General features: G+C 43.0%; 1 protein-coding gene across 1 annotated transcript; it reads right to left on the bottom strand.

Annotated features, from left to right (window-relative positions):
- Nucleotides 1-2,291: 2,291 nt before the first annotated feature.
- Nucleotides 2,292-27,153, bottom strand: LOC135912907 (cytosolic endo-beta-N-acetylglucosaminidase-like). Its single transcript, XM_065445507.1, has 9 exons — nt 26,404-27,153; nt 25,367-25,515; nt 23,456-23,604; nt 19,942-20,259; nt 16,522-16,625; nt 13,062-13,170; nt 9,361-9,548; nt 5,674-5,922; nt 2,292-2,760 (listed from the first exon to the last, which is right to left on the bottom strand). The coding sequence occupies exons 1-9, from the start codon at nt 26,568-26,570 to the stop codon at nt 2,505-2,507; spliced, it is 1,689 nt and encodes a 562-aa protein (XP_065301579.1). The 5' UTR covers nt 26,571-27,153; the 3' UTR covers nt 2,292-2,504.
- Between the last annotated feature and the right edge of the window lie 151 nt (nt 27,154-27,304).

The following is a 27,304-nucleotide window of genomic DNA, read 5'->3' as shown; positions in this document are numbered from 1 at the left end:
GATTTACCCAAACTGATTCGATACCAGTCTGCTGTGTTACATAAATAGAGGATTGATTTCTTGGCGAGCAGGTTGTGACTCACCTAATGTACAAAATCGTACTGGAACAAACAATTCAAGTTCAGAGAAAACTATTTATTATGGGCTAACTTGTGCCCGGCAAGTAAATAAAAAGATGGTTGCAGCATTCCAAACAGGAGATCAAGAGTGCCTTCTCTTTTTTTTCTCTCTCTCTCAAGCGGCGCTTCACCTCTTCTTCTTCTAGTATTCCCCAACAATGGTCGAATATTATGTGAGTGCAGGAGGCAAATGCACATGGCATTATGTGTTTGTATTTGCATTTTCACCAATATACCATTGTCCTCAGGGCGCACTAACCTGCACGCATTCTTTAAACATGTCTTCTATAATATTGTGCATCAGTGCACGTGGCAGACGGTGTTGGCAGCCAAAGTTGGCTGCACTACCTCAAGGAAACATGACAATGGCTGTACACTTTAAGTTTACGCTGCCCTCTCAGTGTCCTGTAATCACTGACGCTTCATATGTGATCTCCACAAGCGCTAAAGGATATGTAGTCGAGCCTTGTTATAACTTAACTGGACATAACGAAACAATTGATATCGCGAAGTGAAATTCCCCTCGAAATCCCCATATTGCAGGGCATGCAACAATTAATATAATGAAGTAATGGATATAACAAAGTAACTGTCTTTCCCTTCAACTTCGTTATAGCGAGGTTTTAATGTATTTCATTTTCCTGGACCATACCTTCTTCTTCCTTTGTCCCCCAAGAAACGCATCATTGGGGTTCTGTAGTGCAGCAGATTATTTTGGAAGTTCTGATGCTTTCCAGTGTTTTTTTTTATGTATACAGTTAAACCTCGATATAACGAAGTAGGTAAGATCGGCAATTTGCTTCGTTACATCGAAATTTTGTAGTATTGAAATTTGACCTTTTATGAAAGTAAGTGCAGTCGCCGATCTATTTTTCTTACACGAATAGGGGCCGCAGAATTTTCCGAATTATGGGGCAATGGGAAAAGAAGCAAATTTGAATGAAAAAACAATTCATTTTGACGAATTTGGGATTGGGCGACGAATGATACGGTTTCGTGCCAGATCGACGATATCTTCACACAGGCGGCACGAATTAGGTGAAGCCAGCCCCGGTTTCGCGCGCACTCCGCCCCCGCTGCTGCTAGCGTCGCCCGCACTGGGACGACGCTATCGTGAAGAGCGCTGGCAGAGGGGAGCGAATGCTTCGTCTGCCTCTCGCTCCAACGGGTCACCGAAACTCGAGATTAAGCAACCTTCAATACTAAACGCCTTAAAATTGGGGTGCCATTATGCCGTACTAACCGGGACAGTGACTCATTCATCCCCAGGAAAAGCACGGACTGGAATCGCCTTCCCGCATCAATCGCACTCATCACCGACCCTACTAACTTCAAGACCGCCGTTCAGAATGCCTTTTGTTGATATTTTTTGTTAATACTTTTTGGTTGTATTTTTACTGCATTACTTCTCGTTCTGACTCCACTCCTTCCTGTAACGCCTCCGGGCATTGAAAGTACGTAAAATAAATAAATAAATAAATAAATAAACGCGTGGGAAGACAGCTTGAATGGTGCCACGCCGTCTCGGCACGGCCACTCTTTGCACACGCGGTAAAGCAGGGTGCGGCGCGGCTGCTTATGCGCTCAGCCACGCTTACAGCCATGCGCAGCCACTTCGAGATGCGCGCCGGAAATCGCGAAGTGCATCAACTTATGCCCCCCACCCCTCAAAAGACAAACCTTGCGCGCGCTTGATCGCGTTACCGCTTCCTCTGTCCCTCTGCTTGCGCGGGGAGATGGCATTCGTGCGTGAAGCCACCATCTTTCTTCCTCGGCCTCGCACAGTTGCACCTAAAGCGCGATAGGATCTTATCGCACTTGTGTGGCTCCACTTCGGCGGTCGCTCTTGTGGCGCCGCGCGCAATTTGAGAGGTGCGTTTGACAAGCAGCTGCTTGTAGTTCAATCATTTGACCATCTGCGTCCGCGGAAGTTTTCATTTATTGTCTCGGCATTCCTTTGCTGCGGAAGCGAAATTTCGTTTTATTGAAATCGCATACAAGCACACTTCGTTATATTGAGGTTTTAATTACACGGTGTTCTATGGACAAGAGGTCATGAAAACTCAAATACTTCGTTATATCGAGAATTTAGTTACATTAAAGTTTGTTATAAGGAGGTTTAAATAGATTCGCACCTTCATTAGGTGCAAAAAAGAGAAAGACATTGACAAGTAGAAAATGTATCGCCAGTAGTGGAATTTCGAATTTCCCAGGCACAATTTATTGGCAGTCTACTGGGTTGCAAACAGAGACACTCGATTTATGAGTGAGCAGGCTGCGACTAGTTTAATGTATAAAGTCTTCTTGTGCATGGCTGCACGTGGCAGGCGCTATTGGCACTCGTCGTCATTGGAGTTTCAAGTTCACACCACTGGTCTCCCCGTTCTAAACTCGCTGACGCTTTGTGTGCGGCTCGGCTTCATCGTCCTGTGCCCCAATGTCGGGCACTGAGTCTTCCAAACCTTCGTCGCTGGAGCTCTTGTGCACTGTCTTGTTTCCAGATGCGTCATCCGGTCGTTTCAAGACAAGTTCTCCCAGCAGGCAACTACCGGCAACTGTCGAATCAAAGGACAACAAAAAGACGCCGATCTCTTCGAGAGTGGCACCACGGTCCTTCGCCAAATCCTTGACGAGGTACTTCCTGAAAGCAACAAGGGTTGAGAGAAGTGAGGTGCTCGTTTGAACAGATGTGTGAGGGCCTCAAGTCCCTGAAATCATGGTGAGCACAGGGGAATCGCTGTGCACCAGCGGTCAAAAGAGTGCAGCCCATGGGTTCTGAAAATACACTCAATTTTCTCCCTGCGTTGGCATTTAACCTGAAAATGAAGACCGCACGTCAGAATGCGCATTGCAAACAGCGCAGTGAATCTTTCAGTTTAAAGTTTAAATTTCATAGCTGAGTTGCCATGAAATTTGTTTTTTTTTGCAGAACCCCTGGTTTGCAAGCTTTTCACCATGAGTATGTGTTGAAGGGACACATAAGTGAAAAATTTAATAGGTTTTAGACTTCTAATGTAATCTTTCAAAACTCTATTTTCATTGTTGCAGTATGAGGCTGATGGTAGGAAAAAATTACGGCCAGACATTTGCTTTTTGAATTGTGCACTGGAGCACCCAGCATAGGCACATGAGTGCTAAGTCGCAAATTACAAAGTATTTTCTCGTATGTGTGTCACTGTGCAGCAGCAAAAAATTAGGGGCGTGCCAATACCAAATAGCAGATTTTGAATCAAAAAGCCAAATATCAAATAGATATTTCATTTTATAAGAGACATCACGAAATTTAAAGCTTACAAATTTTGGGCAAGAAAATAGTGCTGAGCGTGCTCTGGAGTCTCCTAGCATTGCATAACAGAATGTAGCAAGCTGTCACTAACTTACGTACACGGAAATCAGAATATACAGTGCAGACTACTCTTATTAAAGGGAAACCAAATTAGTATGCCAGCCAGTGGCGTAGCTAGGTCGTCCGGCACCCGGGGCCCATAGGTCTTCTGTAACCCCCTCCCCCCGGGTGTAGTCAAGGAAGTCGAGGATATCAACAATTTCCGGGTGTCAGTAATGCATTATCAGTAATGCAAAATTGCTAATTTTGAGTTGAGTAAACGAAATATACAGATGTCTGCGATCTCAAAAAGTAAGAAAAACCATTTTATCACTGCCCTGCATGCAGCTGCGTCTGCTGCGAGTGGCCTTCTAGTGGCCTTCAATCTGGTAGCGTAGTCTACAGTGGCCACCACGGGGTGCCGCGGTGAGCCCTCTCACCGCTGCGACACTCAAATTTTTGGCAGGGGCTTTGCCCTCTTGGCTTCGCTGCGTCGCTTTTAGCGCGCTAGTGGAGACGAAAAGTAAAAGAAAGCCAAGTGTCGGTGCGATAGCTCCACTTATAGTTGAAGGATATGAAAAATTTTTGCAGCACGAGGTTCGTGAGACGAGGTCCTTGGAGAGCGTGGCCATTCTATGATCAGGTCAATAAGCGCTTCAGGGCCCCTTTAAACTACTGCTGTACATACACGAAAAAAAGGTACATTCTCAAACAAATAACGCACCGGAACCATGTGCAATTTAGAAACCCAAGCGTAAAATGGTTGGTTTCAGAACAGGCTGTGGCCGCCAAACTCTGTTTTATAATGCAGAAAAAAATACTAAACATAACTGATGGAAAGATTGATTATTTGAAATCCTTCTTTTCATTCAAAACTGGAGCTACCCTGTAATAAATATGTTGGCCGTTTCACTCGTATAATGTCCATGAACATTACATTAGATAATCACTTTGCCATATTTCTGACTTCTGTAATGTTTCGCCCATAATACCTGTTTCTCCCAATGCTCTTTTCGGTTGGTGCAACTTCCGAGTCAATTGAACAAATATGTATGTGAATATATGTATAAATTTGATTCCTTTCACTGTGTTTACTTTTTTTAGTTTTATCCTACGAGTCAAGTGTAATTTCAATGTTCTTAATCATGCTCTCACAGATTTGTGAATACTTACTGGTTGGAACTGAACAGTTGTTCACTGTTACAAGTTATGTACTACTTGCATTTTAATTACAAGTGTGCAGAACATATCTGGCAGAACTGTTAATTGCCAAATTGTGTAGTTACTATGTAAAGAGGGCCAAGACCCCGTCCATCAGGCATTGCATGCCTTTTATCTCGGCCTCCTCTTAGAGCATCGCTGGGGGGGGGGAACAGAGTGGCCAATAATAATCACTTAGCGTGCTTGAGCTAAGCAGGTATTGTACACATATACCAGTCTGGCATTTTGCCTCTCTCTCCTGATTTTCTTCTCTCTTCATGACGAATATGGCAATGGCACCATCTGGTTGAGGAGAAAAATACCACGTGCCCATATTTGGCCAGCATGACAAACCCATCACAGAAGCCACGCTAGCATCACAGCTCAGCACAATGACGGGCGCAGCAATGCACATTTGCACCGCAGCATGACATCAAGTGCAGTAGGAGTAACTGAATAGAGGAAGACCGTGAAGACTTAAGAACGAAAACACTGCACCATGAAGATGCAGCAGGGGTGACACTTGATTACCAGCAACTACACTCGTACACAGTGAATAACTTACGGACCTTTTCGCTGGAAAAATACTTGTGAACTGATACCTTTTAATACCAAACGCTATTACACAGCTTCCCTGACTCCTTCAGTCATGAATTGAGACTGAGTGTTCAAAGTTTATGTACTTCCCTGTAAACAGAGTGAACTGTGCCGAAAATGTTTCGAATATGCACCGAAAATATTTAGACCACATCACGGCAGCTGTTATAACTACAAAATTAAACAGGTTGACGATATCGACCTCTCATAAATGTTCTGAAATTTTGTTACGTGTACTAGATGTAGTGGCTATTGTTGCTATGAAAGCCTTTTAATGCAAGAAATAGCGCTAATGATGGCCCCAAGACAGAGCAACACGTTGAGCTACTCGTCAAATCTGGTAGTGCAAATTTCGCATTATCCTCCCAACAATGGTGATTTATTTTATTGCCCTCTTTCCTGGGGTTGAGTCAAGCTTTCTTCTCCACATACCTTGTCTGCCAATGGCAGCCACTGCCGACAGAACTCTTGGCAGGCCCGTCAGAAACGTCACGTGTTGCCTCATAGCGTTCCTCGCTGGGGTTTGAGACCGCGGCGCCCAAAAAGAGCTCTTCCTTCTTGCCCGATGCCGTCTGAACCTTGAAAACGAGCGTGACGTCAAGGCGGTTGGAGCAGTCTGGGCTTGCAGCGAAGGTGTAGCTGACACACAAGGACCCCAATGGCAGGTTGCAGGGAAACAACCTGTTACAGAACATACAAATAGCGCTGCTTTAAAAAAATCTATATAATCAATCACAAGACTATCGACAATGCGCTGCTCATGCACACACAACTGCATATTTCCGAACAGTCAAACACCTTGTAAAGAAAAAAAAGCAAGAGTATGCATGCTTTTGGTCATATATGTTTGCTTTTATAACAATCACACTCTCTACCGGTTGATGACACAGCACAATAGCTATGGTGAAAAACAAAAATGAACTGTTCTGCACGTTCAGCTCACGTTCAAGAGGCTTGGAGTGAGTGGTTGCAAGCATGACATCTCCAGCAGAAATTACGAAATGGAGACCTGGTGCGAGTGTTTACGTGAGTTGCAGGTATGGCCATTAAGTCAGCGTGGGAACAACGGGTAGTACATGGATCTCCCCATAAGCTTCATCCTTCCGGCTTCAAAGAGCTTCGTGACTTCGCAAAATGATCCTCTTCAATGAAATGTAGCGGTACAAATCCAACAGTTCACAACGGTTATGCATGCGCCCAGTTTACTGCCTTCCGTACCTGGAAAGACGCGACCGATTGAAAAATTAGTCCAACAAAGGCAGATAATAGCAAATAACTCCAGAAGAAAACCTAAAGCCATAAGCACAGAGATAAGGTAAGATATTGCACCCAGTTACACGATCCCGGTTACACCGAACTCACAAAAACACCTATAAATTCAAATCCATATAGGGCATAATCAAACATAAACATTCTAAATAACTGGACAAGATAAAAGCACACACAATTTGTAACAGCATATTATTGACAAAATGAACCTACTTTTGGTTTTACTGTGGTAAAAAATTGTCCCGAATCTTCCTCTGATTAAATATGTTCATTGCCTCGAAGAGCACACTTTATTTATTTTATTATTATTATTTTTTTTTTCACATTGTCCAAGGACTCATAGCAGCTGGGAATGCAGCCTTCCAAGTTTGTGAAGAAGCGCTGGTACAGGGCGAGCGCACGCATCACATGGAAGCGGGTCTGAGATTCGATCACATGGAACCTGAGTTGTTGTCCTTACTGTTCCCTTTCCTAGCATCCTGATTCACGACATCGACGGTGAAGTCCTCACTCTCAAGTACGTCAAGCAGCCATGGCCAGTGGAGTCCTGGAATGAGGACACCACCCACTCGACCTCAAGAGCAACGACCTTGATGGTCCAAATAAATGTTTTCCCCCTCTCTCTCTCTCTCATAGCCGCGGCACCTACGTCTGCAGACACAAACTTGTTTACCACTGACCTACAAACGGCTTCTTGAAATGCTGACAACTCGCTCCAAACTTTGTAGAAACCAGCGACGGCTTCACTGCACTCGTCAGAACACTTTTCGTTGTCGTCACCGGGAACGTGCAAACCAGCATGGCGCAAGCAGTTATGCTCAATTTCCTTTTTAATGGCCTCCCGGAATGCTCCAGCGACATGAGAACCTTCCCTGCGCACTCGACTTGATAATCTTCCATTTCATGGTGAATGGCAAATTACACTTCACGCCAGCCATGATGCAAAAACAAAGGCAACACAGGGGGAACAGCACGATACGATGGTGTGAACCTCCACAGCCCGCAGAGATGCAGAAAAGGAGGCTACAAAGACAAGAAACTCTGACTGGCTGGATGAGGGAGTGCTGCAGGGCAGGGGAGGGTAATGACAAGAAACTCTGATTGGCTGTGTGAGGGAGTGCTGCAGGGCAGGGTAGGGTAATTTTTTGTAGGAAGGTGCCCGTCTGCGTGAGTGAGTGCAGCCATACGTGAGTGCAGCCATACTAAATAACTTTTTCCAAGAGGGGGTCTTGGCAGCTCGCCTGGCTGCAATGTGGGAAAGCCAACTTCTGGGGCCAGTTCACCCTGTTTGAAATGTGCCACCTATAAGGGTAGTTGCTGCTATTTTTGTTCGATGTAACCGTGCTCTTTGCTGTATATTCACTGTAACCTTATGCTGTTCAGAAATTGTTCAATATGAGGGATAATTCGACGTGAACAGGTGCGATATAGTCGGGTTCTGCTGTACACAGCATCGCCGCAGTAGCTGAACAATCACAGTGTGCCCAAGTTCCCTCTAGTAATTTCAGTAGGAAACCCCATAAATACATATACAGGCAAACAATCTCTTGATGAATGTACTGCAATTGTGGCTTGTAAAAGAAATTCAGCCTTTGGTCACATGACGAAGCACTCTATGTCAATAGCTTGGCAATTTCTTATGAACAGATTAGCAATTTTCTGCACCAAAGAATAACCTTAACCAATCGGCTGCCAAAGCCAGCAGACTGCCGGGAGGGAGGCACTGCTAGTTTAAAGGAAACCATTCGTAGATGTTGCGAAAAGCAATGTACATTGGATAAGCTTAGAAATGCTGTCAATAGATGGCACTCAGTGACCATTTCAGGCATGGTCCAATTTGTCTTATTAGTTTATACCCTAGTACTACAGTGGAAGCCCGATTATATTACTTTCTCGGGACCACATGAAAATGTCGTATAATCCAGGCATCGCATAACTCAACCAACAAAAATTATGCTGTGCAAAAGAGCTGCGAGGAACTTCAATTTAAGATATAGGCTAATAGTCTACAGGGCTTGGAGACCAAGACTGCCAAAAAATGTATGTGCAATGTACACTGCATTGCAGCTGCCAATCACACTTTATTGGAGGTGAGGGTTGCAATGTGGGCTTGTATAAGTACGACCTGTTTTTCGAAAATAAACATTGTTGGAAGTTAGCGCTGTGTATGTCCCTGTGTGTCTTCTTTTGTACCGTCTTTTAATCGCACCACTGTACACCACTTGAAGATTTATTGGAGACTTAGCATATCGTGTACCAAAATCTGCGCCCGCCAGTATGCTAAAACATTCATTTTTCATTTACAGACTTTAAAAAGATCTGTCACTTTCTTATAGGCTTTCTTTGGCCCACACAGCAAGAGCTGTCTTTCAAGTGCAGCAACACCTGCAAGGACGTCACCAAAGTTAACAATTTAATTTTTATTATGGAAAATTACAAATTCATAACATACGCCAGACCTACGACCTATAACAAAAATTCAGCTGTTAGTTCCTGCCTCATTTCCTCGTTTTCTTGCTTGTATGTTTATGTCATGTTTTATGCTGGTTTTTCCCCTTAAATCATGTACCAACCGATCCAGGCCAGCTCTGGGCCTTGTTGCCAAGAGGATAATTCACTTTATCTGGGTTCCTTGTGTTCGGGTCCGACTGTAGCCAAACGTGGCCATTAACTCTTTTTTTTTCTTCCACCGCTCGAAAAGCCAAGCATCGAGTTTTGTGCACATTAGCGCGAACTGTTTTGCTAGGGGCAAATTCTTACGTTTAAATACTTTACGCTGCGCACGGACGATCTACGGGAATGTCATCAGGCGCACGATAGCGTCGCCACTGTGAAGCCACTGGCTTTTACCTGAAGTAAGGACTGGCCTCTGGCTTTTCAGCGTCGGGGACAAAGCGCAAGAGGAGGCAGCTGCCGCCATTGTATGCATAATCTGTGCATACGGCAGCAGTTCCACAGCCCTCACACAGCGAGCTGCCTTGGTCGCAGGGCTGGAGCTGCTGCTTGGACAGGTTGAACCACGACCCGTGCTGCACCACCTGTACCCAAACCACGCGACAAAGTATGATAAACAACTCTTTGTGGCCCCGACACGAAGTTGGCAGTCTTTTTTTTTTTTACTTACATCTCAAATGCAACATTTGACAATTATTAAACATCAACTGCAGTGAAATTTCACTTCCTATAAATCAGTATTATATAAACGAGTAGCATGTATAATGTCGAAGCAATCACTACTGGCAAGATTGCAGGGCTGGCAATTGTCTCACTTTCTTATCGACAGCCTCTAACAGCCTCTAATTCCCATTAACAGCCAGGATCAAACAAACAACCTCGTATTCAGCAGCACAATGCCACAGCCACTGAGCCTACCGCCGCAGGTTACCCAGCATATAATCAGATGACATTGCCACCTGGTGGTTAGTGGATGCGACGCAGATCTCAGAACATGGCCTCTCAAGATTTTCAGCGCACTGAAGGTGCCACCTGATTTTAGAACCCGTTGCTGTGCTGGTTCTGAACATTTCGGCATACGTGTAATCATGGCTAAGTGATAACGGTGGCTTTTTTTTTTTCAGTCTTATTATTGAAAACATTTATAGCAAATTTAAGAAAAATACATCCGCTCGTATTCGAAAAGTAAACCTTGGCGCGGAGGCCACTCCATATCTGCGCTACCTGAAACTAGCCTCTTTACACACTCCAATATTTCACCACAGTTGGCCCTTGAGTTTTATTTGGGTGCAAGAGCAGCTAAGACTGAAGAGTGCTAGAACTTCCATCACCACATGCATGGTCAATGGCTCCAAGGAATGCTGAACAGAGCAGTGAATGGAACTAATATGTCTTTCCTTTTTTTAGGGTATGTAAACATCCTTTAAATGTAGTGAGCAATGATATATATGTGTAGTGAAACAAATAGTGAAAAACAGATGTAAAAAAGCAAAGGCTACCAAATGTTTACATAATGCTTGTTAGACGGGCTAGTTGGTATGAGGTCATAATACAACAAACAGGGCAAAATAAATGCAAGATTAGTGGAATGGACGACACTTCCAACTCAAGTTCATTGCGCAGCAGTAAAAGATACATGATGAGAAAAACGTTGCAAAAGCAAGAAACATACACATAAAAAAAATATTACAACAGAGACTGAAGTGCCTGTGTTGATGCACCCAAGTTTCAATAAAGTCAGCACCAGTATCACTCATTTCTCTAGTCTTGTCTTGATTTTGCGCTCTTTGCTGTACTACATCACCAAATGCTTGCTTTGTGTTGAGCTATGCCGCATGTGTAGGATAGCAACAGAGCATGACATCACCAAGATGCACGGTGCCATCACATTTCACGACGGCAAAAAATAAAAAGAATAGAAAAAAAAGCTCTACTAGCATAAATTTACTCAGCAGCCAAGATGACTAGACATGGCCAAGTTTTCTCTTACTTTGCAACAACCATAGTTCGAAGTGTCAAGCAATGACAAACAGAAGTGCAAACTTTGTCGTCTGCTCTTTTTGCATGTTTGTTTATGGACATGAAGCCGGTATATAAACGAGCAGCAGTATTTTGGCATTTGGAAACACTCATCCATCACTGCGAGTTGGCCTAGTTGGAACAGATTCATCTTAAAACTTTTTGTGCGCAAACAAACAGGGACGAAGAATAGGGCCAAGACAGCGCTCGTCCTTGTGTTGCCCCTATTCTTCGTCCCTGTTTGTCTGCGCACAAAAAGTTTTAAGACTCATCCATCGATCTCGGCTCGGTGTGGCATACACTCGCTGATACCTTCACAAGACTGGACACGCAAGAGACGCAGACTGTAGCATCTGTCACACTCCCGAGACAATAGCTCACATACTTTGTGTAACATATGGCCGAGCGAAGGACACTTAAGTCTAGTGTTGACTGCTTGGACTCCCGCCCCTTTTCTGAAGAAAAGATTTTAGGCGCGTGGAGAAGAGTTGACTATGCCCAACGTGCCATAAAGTCACTCTTGAACTTTCTAAGTGAAACTGGTTTAGACGATCATCTCTAGAACCTGTGAGACATGCAGACAGTGTAAAATGTGTTTGCGCGATAACTTTTCGGGAGGACAAAATTACTCTTACGTGCATTGTGTGTACAGCGCATCTGCATATTGGACAACGCGTAGTAGCTCATTGTACCATAACATAATCACGTGCCACCTACGTTTCCCTGTATTTCCCCAGTTCCCCTTTTCCCCAGTGAGGAGTAGCAGGCTGACCTCTTCTCCTTTCTCTTCATTAAAATCTACTCCTCCCTCTCTTGGCAGCTGGCTGTGTGGCGAAGATTGTTGTTCAGAGTGGGCACAAGGATGTCAATGCTGTTGTCTGCTCTCTATGGCGGCATCTGTAGCCTTGTTGCCTCTAAATGCGCAGTTCCTCCATACAAGGCATAACAAGGTCTCCCATCACTCAAGGGATTGGGGATTGGGGGTGTTGGTGGGAAGGGGAGGAGCGGGGGGGGGTCTTGAGTTGTGTGCACTCTGCCAAGACGTGCGGCAGGGTGCCGCCCTACCAATTTAGCTCGCACTGATGGACAAGGGCCAGGAGCTGCTGGGGAACATATGGGTCCCGTAACTAGGGAACCACCCTGTCTGGTGCCTGCGTGCACCACCGGTCTGTTTCGGGCCCAGTAAATGTTGCATAATCATCATCATCTTCTATACAAGGGAGGGAAAATAACTATATTAACATTTAACTCACAAGCCCTAGCTAGAACCATACTGCTAGTTTGTACTAATATTGCCAAGGGCGAATGTGAATCATTCACGGAGTACTTTGCTTTTCTCTGCAGGAGCGAGTGATGTACGTCAGATTGTTGTACTTTGGCAGGTGCTAGATTTGATGATCACTCATGCATATCACGAGTGTAGAGAATATTATTGCGACCACTTTACAACTGAGGAGGTTGAAAGAAACAGATTAAGGGAACAATAATTTCTCCATGACTTTGCCTTATCTGGTGCTTACCATCTTATCTGCTACAGACAAACCTAGTTCACACAGTAACAATATTACTGATGGTTTCCTTGCACATTGAAAAAGAAAGAGAGACGAAGAAGAAGGGACTCTCTGCTTGCTTCTTGCTCAGTGTTTCAATTGAATACGAAGAAAAACCATGCAATCAGCAGGGCATTACATGAAAAATATGGCAAAGTAAAGAAAGTTCTGGAAATGTCATGTACTTTTCCATGGAAAAAGCTTCGTATCTAAAGCGTCATTTGAGAGGCTTCGAAATGCACTGAAAACATAGTGGGCCAGCCAAAATATTGAGGTTTGAATGAACCAGCTGCAGTTTGGAATTAATCGATCTTCAGTAAACTAAACCTGAATCTAATGCATCATCACACACAAAAATGCAATTAGAAATTTTTTTTATTACACCAGCATGTAACCGATACCTGCTTGTAAACAAATACTGGACATAACGAATATTATGTTGCATGTGACTTTGCTACAACAATGTTCGGCTGTTCCCTGTTCTAATCACCGCAGTCAAATTTGTTAAGAAAAACAGAAATGGCTAACCTTGCCATCATTGTAGAGGTTCTCACCAAATCCCTGGCAGAAACTGGTGCGGAGAGGCAGCGTGCTCAAGCGCCACTTGGCACGACAATGCTCGGGGAAGTCCCAAAAACTGCGTGTGCACCAACATAACATAGTACAGTATAGTATAGTATAGTATAGTATAGTATAGTATAGTATAGTATAGTATAGTATAGTATAGTATAGTATAGTATAGTATAGTATTAGTATAGTATAGTCTAGTATAGTATTAGTATAGTATAGTCTAGTCTAGTATAGTATTAGTATAGTATAGTATATAAGTTTATTTTCCGTGTTCAACTGGAGGGTTTTCTGGCAAAAAGCTGCATGAGCAGCTTGACTAGGTCCAGGAAACCCCTACAAGCAGTAGCACATGAGTGGTACAGAAATCCAGAAATCAGACACACGTACAATAGTTACAGTCAACAAAGAGAAAACGTCCACCAGTTATACATAAAGAGTCTAATAATCTTTGCACAAAAATTTAAACATTAAAATCGAAAATAGAAACGCTCGTATGGTCATACAGATGTTCAGAATTTAATAATAGGAATAACCAAGCAAAACATAAAATTCACAAATGCTCACAAATAACCAAACACGAAGAAACAACTTGTCCAACAAAGTGAGCAAAAGCTACAGAGTGATGGACGATATGGAAGTATTTCAGTTCATTTTATTACCTTAAAAAAAAAAATCTGGGGTTTCTACGTGCCAAAACCAGGGTATGATTATGAAGTATGCCATAGTGGGGAACTCCAGATTAATTTTGATCACCTGGGGTTCTTTAATGTGCACCCAATGCACGATAGGTGGGCGTTCTTGCATTGTGCCCACGTCGACATGCCGCAGCCAGGATTTCGTCCCATGCCATTGGGCTTGGCAGAGCACAATGCCAAAGCCACTACGCCACCACGGCAGGTGGTATTTTATTATCTTAAAGGTTGCTAATAAAAGGGGTATTACATACGCATATAAGTATCTGCCGCTATAGGTATCTGCAAGAGCAACTGGTTTGTGTAGAAAGCTATTCATAAAAGATCTAAGTTAAACATCATGTTTGAAGTTTATTTGAATTTGGAATGCATATAACATACACAAACATGTTTGAGACCTAGCAATATTGTATAAGAATCCCAAACCAAAATGAGCAAATAACTAAATAAGTATAGAAAAAAAATGAGCAACATTAACAGCAATTAGCAAAACAAACATACAGACTGCACCTTTCCCTAATTGATCTGTGGGGTTCGCCCCAAAACTGCGCAAAAGGTAAATTAGGGAAGGTGTAATGAAGGTCTCCAGATTAAGTATGACCACTTGGAGATTTTTAGAATCACATAAAGAAGCACTGAAACCCTTTTTGAACATAGCAGAAAAAAACATTGCCGATCTGCAGAAGAGGCTCCTGTGAATGTGAGTGAAATATTATTGCACCGCAGGTCACAGGGAATTTACAATTTTATGCCAAAACAGAGAAAAATTGCTTGCTCTCGCCTTTGCAATGTCGTCACCGAAAGCAGCAAAACCCACCAACATCTAGTGACCCATTTCATGATCGCAAGAACATCCTCAGCAATACTACTATAGCCAATCCTGAGGTAAATACATGAAAAATATATGTCTACGATCGCAAAGAGACAGAAAAAGGATTTCATCTTTGCACTGTCGCTCTACACACGACAGTTACACATAGCTGAGTGGCCTACAAGATAGCAGCGGCGTGCTGCGTAGAGTAGGTGCTGCGGCCGGCACCGCAAGCCCTCTCGCCGGCGAGATGCTCAACTTTTGGGCAGAGCCTTGCCCCCCTTGCCACCTTTTCTGCGTAGCTTCCAGAGCGCTAGTGCAGACAAAAGCAGAGAGAAAGCCAATCACCAGTGCAATATCTACGTGTCTAACTACGCTTATACCTGATTTGAAACATTTTTGCGGTAGGAGATTCGTGAAGCGATGTCCTTTAATAGTGAGGCCGTTCTAAGATTACTTAGAAAAGCGTTCCAGGGTCCCTTTAACCTACAGTAGCAAAGTGGTCTAAAGCAGTCCTCATGAAAGCAAAGTTGTTGCAGGAGTGGTGTCTCATTACTTACTTATATTGTTTAAAACAAATGAAGGCATTACACTCTTCTCACATTTCACGCTATCCTTATTTAAACGAGTGCCAACATGATATTTTCAATTGTTCATTTTCTGCATTAAATGAAGGTCCGGAACTTCGATACCTTAAGATAAACATTGTCAAGCCCCAGAGAGCACTAAACAATTTACTACAACAGTGCTTCTACAAACAACTTTCAGTTTTGTTTCTCCAGAGGTGGCCATGGCGGAACAGAACATTGTGACGATTTGGCACTCATTCCGTCTCGCTTAGTGGTTTTGTTATGCTGCTACATCAAGTCACACAATGAGTAGCAGCATAATGTACCACTGTGAAAACAGAATGAGTTGCAAAATGTTGCGACGCCCAACATGTTACTGCCCTCTGCGACACGAGAGCACCGACACACACACACCTGCGGAGAAACAAACCCAAGATTGGTTTGCAGAAAGCCCTATGACAAAAAATTTTTAGCATTCTAGCTTCCTGGTATTCCTTTTATTTTGTGCGTGACAAATGTCCAGGTCCTTCATTTATCACACACACAAAAAAAAACTAAAGCCAGTACATATTGTTACATCAGTAGTCTAATGCTCATTGTGTGCTGTGCTCTGGCATTATTCATGTCCTGCACCAAAACCTCCATGCTTGCCGAGACATTCTGTGTGCTCTTTATGTATGTCCTTAACTTTAGGGGCAGCTCAAACATTTTTATCATCTTTGAATAAGCGTAGCCAAATGCTGTTGTCACCATGCTGCCAGCCAGCACCAGCATTAAGCTGAGCGCTCCTTCTCTGTCCTTTGACAAGATCATGATGACCTGAAGACATGTCCATTTTGTTTGTTTCTCTAATACCGTAGCGCAAACTTTTCAATGATGTCCATGCTGTAGCAACCTTGAGCAGCATGGGTCAATAAAACAAAGCTATTTAGTTTTACGACCAACCCTGTGTCCACAACTCAAAGTCACTATCCCCAGTGTAACAGAAGTCAGCCAAGTTCTCAAGAGGCGACCACCAACTGCCCTCTATGTCCTGTTCTTCGCTTACTCGCTTGATCAGCCCATAAGCAGTGGCCTCGTATTCGACGTGCGCCTTGGGTGATCCCTCGTGTAGGTTGCAATGCTGGCCAGTGAACCCAGCTGCTAGTGCTACGATGTTGCTCTTGAGCTTGTCATGATAAGACGCTTGCGATGTCCAGATTGAGTGGCAAAGGGCATGCTATGGATATGACCAAGTCTCAACCTGGCAAGTAGCTACTTCTACTACATTTACCACTTACCAAGTTTACCAGTGCTACAGCAGATGTTTCCCATTGGACAGACAATAAACCGCCTCTGAAACTCACCGGCATTGGTTTTCTGCAAATTTCTTCTTGTCTTGAGTCTCGTAGACCCAGCCGGCAGCAAATATGGCTGATGACAGACCGTGTTTGCGAGCCACTTCGACGGCCTTGCAAAGAAATTGAATTCATGTGAAAGAGGTTGGCACAGTTGTCTTCCATGCAGTGCGTTCGTCAAAGAGCTCCAATTAGAAAAATTAATGTTCCAGCTCTGATCAATGCAGTCACCAAGTGACCACAACAGGACCGATAGCTTCACGAAGGCAAAAAAGTTGTTGCAGGACTGGTGTCTCATTACTATCCGATATTGTTCAAAAACAATTGAAATATTCCACTGTGCTCATATTTTGTACTATATACTTATTCAGTGCTTGATGCCAATTCAAGTATGCCTTAGTTCAATCTTACATACTAAAACCTTAGCCTCTGCTAGTAAAATCTGAGTGCATTTTATGTGTGTATTGAACTTCGTGGGAGATAATAAAAAACACTGTGTCACCCAGTCAAATGTTGCTGACCTGCATGCATAAGTGTGGCACCGACTGATATTGTAAAGAGATTATGGGCAATAAAGAATTTAATTATTAAATAGAATTACTATTAGTAGTAGTACCAGTACTATAGTATTAAAATTGGGAAAGAGAATAAAGGGCGAGACACTATCACATGGCAAGGTTAAACAAGGCAGCAAGCAGGCAGGCCAAGTAGTTTAAATGTACAGAGTGTAGTCACGTTTATCTGCTCTCTTTTACTTCTATATTGATTTTTTTTTCATCACTAAAATGAAGAAAACCCCTTCACAATAAAGCTCAACAACAAGCATCCTGTTCCATAACATTCCAGTGGATCTAGTGCTACAGCACCGAAAGTATTTGGAACTAGAAATAACATGATTCTTTTTGGAACATAATCGAAGAACTAGAGTGAACATCTCCTTCATGTTCCACTGTATGATTGCACAACCAAATGCTGTATATGATCTGTGCTAAGGATTACTCGCACTGTTTACGTCAGTGCTAGACAGTCAATGAAGCAACTAGTGCAATTTGGGCTGAGCTGCAAGAAGCTGGTGACTAAGCATTCTACACGATTTTGCTCATCAATGCATGTTGTACCAGTTATTTGAAGGCGTTAACCTTCACCTTTGGTCAAGCGTACGTAGAAAATCCTGTCTTGGAGAGGAAAAAAAATGAAAGCTTCTACAGTCGAGCCTCATTAATATGTAGTTGTATACAGCACAAAAAATATCTTCATTATATTCAATATTTATTATAGGCATGCATTAGTTACATGCTGATATCAGCAAGAAACTTATTAAATTTACTTTGTTATATCCAATACTTTTTATACGTGTGTTTGTTATATTGAAGGCTGAATGTATTTCAAAATGCAAGTGTAACATAGAATCCTTAAAGGCCAACTGCAATGAAATTTTGGACCACATAAGAAGCCTAGATTTAGAGTGTAGCTACAGAATAAATTTTGTGTGAACATTTACATTTGAAAAACGAGCGGATGCAAAACGAAGGGTTTGCAGAAGGAGGCATACTTGATATCAAAATGTATAAAGAAAGAAAGAAATAGTCATTACTGCAGGCCATAGGTGACACATGACCTCCAAGGTTAGGCAGCAACTATGGTTGCCCTAGGCACACTGAAATACCTCAGGGAGTCGACGTGCTGGGACTTGCACCATAGCCATCAGGCACCAGGTGCATGCATCATCAGGTCAGGTATTATTAAAGGGCTGCTAATAAGAAATTTGGACAATTACCAACCCCGAAATTCATCAATATTGCTTCAGCAGTGTATACTACTCATTTATTACGAATTTAGCCAAAGTGAAATTTTGTTGCAGTTGGCCTTTAAAGGCCAGCTGTAACAAAATTTCATTTTCGCTAAATTTGCAATAATTGAGTAGCATAAAATTTCGCACCTCGCAATAAGCCTAGTTTAGGATAATGCAGATACAGAGTAGCCTCCATGCAAAATTTGAAATCTGTAATACGAGCAGGAGCGTAACAAAAATCTTGTGAAAATACCTGTTTTTGATACCAAGGCGGAAAAAAACAATAACGCCGTCATTACCGCTTGCCAGAAGTGACGTATGATCTATCATGCACTACTCTTTGGCTTGACGTCCAAGATAAGGTGGCACCCAGGCACACCCATAGGACACTGAAAAATCTCTGAGGGTAGCGTGCTGGGACTGGCATCATAGCGACAACCAGAAGGCACATGCATCGTCTGCTTAGGTGTTGTTTAAAGGCTGCTAACAATAGAACTATACAATTACGAGCCCTATGGCTTTGCCAAGAATGCTTCAGTGGTACATACTTCTCCTTTATAAGAAATTTAGTTAAAGGGAATTTTCGTTGCAGTGCATCTATACTGCTGGTACTGCACCTTTTGCATTTCAAATTTTGCACAGGCACAGAGCACCAGCAGTGACAATAAGCTTAAGCTTGTGTAATATAAATTCAAATTGCATATTACCGACATGTCATGACAAGATACTTTGGACATCTGATGTGTCTTTGCATAAGAGTGTCTCAGTAAACTAGCAGCATCCATAATGACCCGCTGCTATATTTTAAATGAAACTGAGAAGACCGCTATTAAAGAAACAAGAGAGAGAGGGTTGAACTGATCAATATTAGTTAAAACAAAGAATGTCACCAAGTTCGTCAAATGAGTCATCGAGAGGTCATCAACTTATAGTCTCAAATTAGGCCTGTGTGACTCTCCACCACAGAGTAATCAAAGAAATAAAATTGCTTGTAATGAAATTGACAGTAACTGTTTCTTAAACTGATAAAGAATGCTGTCAGCAGACCTGACTGACACCTGCCTCGGCTGCACATGCCTTTGCAGCAACGATGCCCCGGGCAGCACAGCTGAGACATTTCACACTAGAGGAAGTAAAGGAAGACTACTGTATTTACTCGTGTTCGTTTAAGACCTGCAACCTCAATTTTCGAGGCAAAAAAGATATTTGAAAGAGGTTTTAACCAAAGATTGCATTTTGAATGCATGGCATCTGGTATCAGTTGATATTTCCACTGAATGTTTTAAAATTGCTCGGACATCTACCAGCATGGATTCACCGATGATGACCATCTTTTGGAGTATGCTAATAGGTACTAGCAAGTTCCGGTGATGACGGTAGTAAAGTTAAGAACAGGAGCACTGAAGAATAAAGTGGAACTTCACCCATGCTGCTGAATCTTGAATAAAGGTGTATGCAGTCTGTAGCCAGTGTTTGCATTATTCTGTTAATCACTCATAATGTCCTCCACAGTTTTAGCGGTTAGTCATGCCCAACTCGTGTAAGAGCCACCCCTTGCTAAGGTTACAAATTTTTTTTTTTAAATAGGGTTTTTACACATGTAAATGATATTACTGTAGCCTAGTCTCAGTCCTAACCTTGAATGTTTCATAGCCACCAGCATACTTTGTCTTCCATGCAAACACGTCAATGCCAACGTAGACATCGGTCTTGCGGCTCCCTGCGAGGATCGCAGACTTCTGGAGCATCTTCTCGGTCCAGGCATAGTTGAGGAAGATGCCATCACAGAGGTCGAAGAAGCACGAGTTTTTGCTGTTTAACTCATTCTGCCAGTCTAGCTTCCCGTTCGGTAGGACACTGTCGTACCAGATGACCAACGAACCAGGCACGGCACGGTGGGTTTCCAAGGTGACAGCCTTTAGAAACTCTTTGAGGAACGGGCCACAGCTCTTATCCTGGAAACAAGCATGGTAGCCTTACTTGAAGGCATTTGTACCAAGGAAGTATTACATAAGTGAGCAATTGTTTAGCTTTTTGCATGGCAAAGCTACACCTACAATATGAGGAAGTTTGTGGTAGACTCTAGATAACGCTGCCTGGGGTTTTTTTAAAGAGAGGCGAGATTTAATGTAGCCACAATGGCTGGGAATGAAATTTGAGCTGCAACAGTGAATAACCTTTCCACAATGCCAAAAAGCCCCTCTCACTATGAGAAGCGGCTCGGTACACCAGAAAATACACCACAGCAAAAGATGGGTGGCAATGCTGCCTCGAAGTCCCCACACCAGCTCATCACGAAGACATGGATTTTGAAGGGGTCTACTTAGGCCTGGTTCCTCTCTCTCTCTCTTTTTTTATCGGTAAAGGTGACCTACAATGTGTTTCAAGAGGCCCAAAGCATGAACTTAGTGAGTTTCAGGAACATCTTTTAGGCCACAAAGTTCCAAGTCACGTGATCTTACCGTGACCTTCCTAGCTTTTATATTCTTTGACAGGTGGCAAATCACACCGATTCTGACAATGAAATGGTACAGATAGTGCCTGCACTTTACCAGCGGTGCCAGCTACGTGCAGAGCGGTGATCGCGTCACGTGATGCGCGGTCTTTTCGTCTGTAACGCAGATTGGCCTTATGATAACCCAACTGCTGCAAAGTCGGTTTAGCCCTTCTGTGTTTCAATATCTGGAGAAAAAGAAATAGAGCTTTATGTGCAATAAATAAAATATTGCCACAAAACACAGGTCCACTATTAAACTGAGAACCTCATTGATATTCTACAATATGATGTCACTAATTCATTAGTTTCAGAGAAGAAAAAGAACACGTGGTTCTGTTCAACAAACATTCTCTGATTAAAATATTTTCCAGACCTTCATATACTAGAACTGAGCTGCAATCAGTACTAGCATTCTAATTTGGTGTTCCCTTCAATAAGAATAGACCATATACTGTATATCTTGATTTCTGTGTACTTAAGTTACTAATAGCTTGCAACATTCTTGCTATGCAATGATAGGAGACACCCAAGCATGTTCAGCACCACATTTTCTTGCCCACAATTTGTAAGCATTAGATTTTGGAAAAATATTCTGATATTCGAGTTGTTTTTTTCTTGAAGGATTTGATATTCTATTCGGTTTTCACACATCCCTAGATATTTTCTGTTAAGCACGGTTTGCCAGAAATAAACTGTTGGAATTTGTAAAAGCAAAAAAACATGCCTTTCAAGCTTCCAATTGACAAACTACATATTGATAACATTACTTATTTGTATGACACTAGCGCTGGCAGAGTAACATGTACAAACTGTACAACAGCTAGCACACAAATAACTTGCTATCACATGCTGATCTCATTCAATATCTATCTAATCCGATGTTTAGAATCAGTTAAAAATTGCACTGTACATTTCATTGTCAGCAACTACAGCAGACATTCCAGCATGACATGCATCAAACGATCACTATACCTTCCTTCTTTGGACTCGCGCAGAAACATTTCACTTCTTTGTCTGCTGCACAAAATCATCAACAGAAAACATCCCTCTTCACTGCCACTTCCGAGACCTAGTCGTTGTTCCCACCGTTTGCATGACAATGTCAGTTTTTAGCATCTCTACAATCACACTAATGCATTTAACACATCTGCATTGCCATGTGCCATTGTATTATGTAATAACCTTCCAGATAACATCACAAACATTCAAAATGCCAAAATCTTTAACAGCTGGATAGGCTGTTTCTTCAGCAAAAGAATTGTATTCTTGGCTACGTATTGCTGTTTATGCAGAACCAGAACATTATGCGTCGTCTTTAACATCGTATAACAATATTTGTTTTCAGAGTACATTTTTATGTATATCTTGCAACTAAAAGTTTGCGTTTATTTTTATTTTTTATTGTATATAGTCTTGACTGCTCCTTGTTGAAACAAAAAGTGCATCCCCCACACACACAATATTTCCATGTCGGAACCTGTGAGGTACCTATATAAATAAATAAATAAAAGTGCAAAGTCGCTTCAGACTTGAAAGAAAAGGAGACTATTCCAATCACCAAAACCAGACATAGCGATATTGTGGTCACCAGACTCAACTAACACAAACAAACACACTCTCACTGTGCTTCTAAAAGCAGAGTCCATTCCACACACGATGGAACAAGAGGGAGTTCCCACTGCTGCATTCCCAATTTGGCAGCTTTCGGCAACACGTTAATTGTATGACCTCCAACTAGCACACCAGGCTTTTTGGCAATACATTCAGTGTATGGCCTTCACCCATGACACCAAGGTGAAAGGCACACTCTCGAGTTGTTTGTGACACCACGTGACTGTCACCTCAGCTTTCAGTGGTGTGAAATCCTCTCCTTTTACACATCCGAAGTTGTGCTGCACTTGGTGCATGTTTTGCATGGGCCCTTTAAAAGATCCCGTAATTATTCAGTTGTGGCATGCCTGAGAAACCGAGGCTTCATACTTTAATTTTGGAGCTACCAACTAACCATATTTGGAGTTAGGCAACTAACCATAAAAGCAAAAAAAGGTGCATGCCATGAAATTTTTTTCTTAGTACTCTTTTAAAAAATATTTCTGCAGTCATGGTACTCTTAAGCCCAGACCACACGTACGCTTGCGGACGCGCGCAAGCTCGCGTTCACGCGCCCACGCATGCGCACACGGTGCGGCATGGCTTGTACGCGTCAAAACGCAGCGTGATCTCAAGGAACAGCTCCTCTCTGTTATCGCGCACTTCCGTTTCCTCGCGTCGGCGCGCCTGGCTACGCAGCTACGGAGCGGAGCGTTCAACCCTCAGTGAAGCAGATTTATATCATGCAAGAATGTGGTTCTTCCTTCCTTTTTACACTGATCTAACAGCTATAAAAATATAACAATTACGTTTATAAATATCGAAGCATCTTGAAACGCTGTCAGTAACAAAGTACGAAGTGGCACGTGCCGAGGCGTCTGTGAGTGAGCCCAGTGAGCACGCGCTGTCGCGCGTCTTTGTGGATGCAAATCACCATTACTCGCGAGGCGCGGCAGGCGCTAGGCGCGCGGACGCGAGCTAGCGCGCTTATGTGTGGTCTCGGCTTTATGCGTTGTCACTGCAGTTGCTACACACAACACTGAGAAGTTTCACACAGCACTAACCATTTCACTCTCAATGTTGATGAGCCACCCATCAAACTTGTAAGCAGCAGCAATGAGGGCAAGCTGAGATGCAACTTTGGAACTGAGGTTGCCTTCCCTGATTTCGTTGAGGATCTTGGTGCCAGGCTCTGCCTCCACGATAAAGGTACCTGGAAAGCCAGAGGCAGTGCAATGACATTGATGCCTGTGGCGAGATAAGCTACCCTCATTTTGTAAGCACCCGTCATTTGTCACCATAAAGTCAAACCAGCACATTCTTGCAGTACGTCCCGAAAAGCTGTAAACATTCGCCTATAAACAGTAATTCAAAAGTGCTAAAGTGTCTTGTATTGCAATCGTCCTTTTGCGTTTATTGAGAATGTTTTATTCATTATGTGTATATTTTAACAAGTAGCATTCTTTGCCTCCATCTTGGCCCTTTGCGGTAGGTTAGATAAGCAGGTTCCTGTGTGGCCCTGCTTTAAGAAAAATTAAATAATTTGTGACTGATCTGGGAATAAAACCTCCGCCAACGAGCACAGCAGCCAGGTGCTTTAACCATTAGGCCATGATCACGTGCATGCTTCTCTGATTCGAAATCCAGCCAACTCTTCGAAACCTTTAGCGCGTTCACCCCATTCTACTTGCTCGTCTTCTTTTCTTACGACAGCTTGCACTTTGAGGCACCGTGTTAGACTGCGATAGATCTGGGACCAGCCCACTTTGCCCAGTACTTTTCTCATACTTTCTCATAGCAGCTTATGCTACACTGAAGCTGTGCAACGTTCTACAGACTTTGTGACCACCCAAATGAATCAACTTTTAACATTTCTTTGCCAAAGTAGAAGTGCTGTCGACATTTTAACATACACTACATGAAGTAGTCATACATACTATCGCACACGGTACAAGCCACAAGGCACGACTGCTTTGCCACACGCTTTTGCATTGTAGCTCATACTGAGTGCGATAGTACATACTAACACGTAGCCGCCGATAACATCACAATCGGTGTTTCTCTCGCTTATGCTCATCCAATGCCTATGTAGAACCCAACAATCGCCATGTCGCAGGCTTGCATCGAACGGCCAGAGTAGAAGTCATGCCACTGCAATCATGCGATTGTCTACAACGTGGTTGTTGTCATGCTGTCACGCACTTGCGCTCACGACCCACACACTCGACTACTCGATTTACAGGAGCATGTTGGTCCACCCGGTATTGCCTTGCGGAACCCCAAACAATGCTGGATAAGCAGGTACCAGCAAAATCATAACACAGATTCCCACAGTGTGTGGAATCTGGAGAGTTCCTTTTTTTTCTTTTTGTTATTTTGATTATCTTTATGTCCTACTATGCTGTTCGTGTGGTGCTGGTAATGCATATACACCATGGAATGTTTTGTTGGGACCCTTTGACAGTATTGTTGGGTCCCGAGAGCATGTTCCTTTTTGAACATGGATAGACTTCTCAATAATAAAACAAACTCAAGGTAAAAAAACAAAATGCGAGTCTCAGTGTGCAAAGAATGTTCACTGGCTACTGCACACTTCATTCTCAGCACTACCACGGAGTTACAAAAGATAAGAGTCTACACACGGCTATGATGGCACATTAACGCATTATCGTGATGCTAGAAGATTTCAAGATTTCGCTTTTATGACGTTACCCATATATGAGCGATTATTCTTTTTTTTTTGGTACAATGGTTACAGGAGACTACAGAACTTCCATGTTTCTCTATGGCGTATTAAAAAAACTTCTTCAAACTTGATCATCCAGCAGTGGATTTCAAACCACCACAACCACTACCACTACCACAACTATACAGAATTCTGTTCTCTGAAGACAAAAATGATCTGCATTGTCCCTAAGGAACATTCAATAGCCAAGGTTTATCTTTCACAAGGAGAGTAAGTCTGTCAAGCTCACCTAAAACTTTGACGCCATGTTTGTGTCCAGCAGAGATCCAGCCGGGAGGCGGGATCGTGACCATGTAGTGGGAGAAGTAGACAAAGCTATCTATCAGCTGCCAATGGTGGAACCGGTAGCTGTCATGCTTTTCGCAGCCATGGATAAACCTGTGATCAACATGACTTTATAGTTTTCATAACCTCAGTAATAGTTATTCACATATGTTTATTTAGCTCTGTAGCAGAACTTGTTCACAAGTTCGTTTGTGAGAATGCGTGTGTTAGGCATTTGAGAATACTCAAAATTTCGGATATATGAATCGAACAGCCTTTGCCATTCCATTGGTACTGATTTGAGAACTCACTGTTCAAACGGTCGAATATAAGATCATGTTCTTAATGTTTCTGTTAATGTCATAAAGGATAGCACTACTTGCAGGAGTGTAAAAATGAAAACACCGAGGTAAGTTTGGACTGTTCCGAGAGGTTTTGCTACAGAAGACCCACGGCTGTTGAGCAGAGGCACCAGCTCCTCATCAAATGCACGGAGCAGATAACTCGCCTGCTCAATCATTTCTAGTCATTCAATAAGAATGCCTTACTGCTTTTAAGCAGCATATGAATTTGTTGCCTTGATTATGGCAAAGCAATTTATCATTTGGCCAGACTTGCATGCTTGCAAGTCTGGCCAGACTGGTCATGCTTGCATTTTAATGTCATGTCCAGTGCTGTACGTAGTAGCGCAACACTAATCTTTTTCAATGAACACAACATTTATTGGCATCTGGTGATGTACTGCTCCCTCGTTTTATTATTGTCATTGTTATAGTGCACCACATTACTGACAGCACAGTTATAAGCTTCTCAGCTGACAGGCCGCCCAATTATAAAGGACACTGTACGCATGCATAAAATAATTAATGTATATGAACTGTTTTCTTTAAGCGGATTCAACGCAATTTTTACATTTGGCTTTGTATAGAATCGAATGAGCGGTATTCAATTTAATATTCGAAGGCCGTTTTTTGCATCGTAGCTCGATCCTGTAGTACTCGCCTGTCTTCAAGGTAGCCGCCCATCATGTCGTGGCAGAAGAGAATTTTCGGATCATTCGGTCCGCCACGCTTTACGTTCCTGAGCGGTTCCACAGAGCACAGTAACGGTTCCTTGAAATCGAGGAGTTCACCCAGCGTCTTCAGCGGGACGATCTCCCGGTCAGCCATTGCGAATGTTTCACCACGTTTTCAGGTAGTCAAGAAGGCCACGGTCCTAGTCAAATGGTCAATACGTCAAAATTCTACACCAATCGACAAAAGAACGAACAGCTAACGCTCAGGGACAGCGTCTCTGGTCTTCTTTTACTTGGCTTTCGTAAGCTCTCCTTCTCCTTAGCCAACGAATATGTAGCTCATACCCACAATGAGGGATCGGCAAAGAATCAGTTGGGTTACCAGGGTTACTTCAAGAGATAATCGGAAATTAATTTTCACGACTGGTGAGTCGGGGATTTCGTCGATTGTCCGAACAAGCGCTCGCGGATTTGCGCGCGCAACCGGGGTTTGTTGTGAATGGGCTAAACCACGACACCGTCAACAGTACTTGAGCGATCTTCGCTTATCTCCGCCACATACTGCTGAAGTGATGCTGTACTCTGTGCGGAAGCATAGCCGGCATAGCTTTTGAAGCTGACACGCTATCCAAGCTAGCCGACACGTGGAACACTCGGCATCGCCACCATAACATACTCGTACTTTCTGTTTCGAATTCGAAAGTTGAAGCTAAACATTTCGACAGAATTGCCTGTCTGGTTGGGAAATAGATTAGTACTTTCAGACTGACTCCAACCAAATAACTGAATTTTATTAGCCCGGCGTTTCGGAGCACATTCGGCTCCTTCTTCAGGTGTTGTTCTTCGGGGGTAGCGGCATAGAATAAAGGTAGCGGGGTAGCGGTGGTC

Source organism: Dermacentor albipictus, chromosome 8, assembly GCF_038994185.2.
Source record: "Dermacentor albipictus isolate Rhodes 1998 colony chromosome 8, USDA_Dalb.pri_finalv2, whole genome shotgun sequence".
NCBI lineage: Eukaryota > Metazoa > Arthropoda > Arachnida > Ixodida > Ixodidae > Dermacentor > Dermacentor albipictus.
This window is presented reverse-complemented; position numbering and strand designations above follow the sequence as displayed.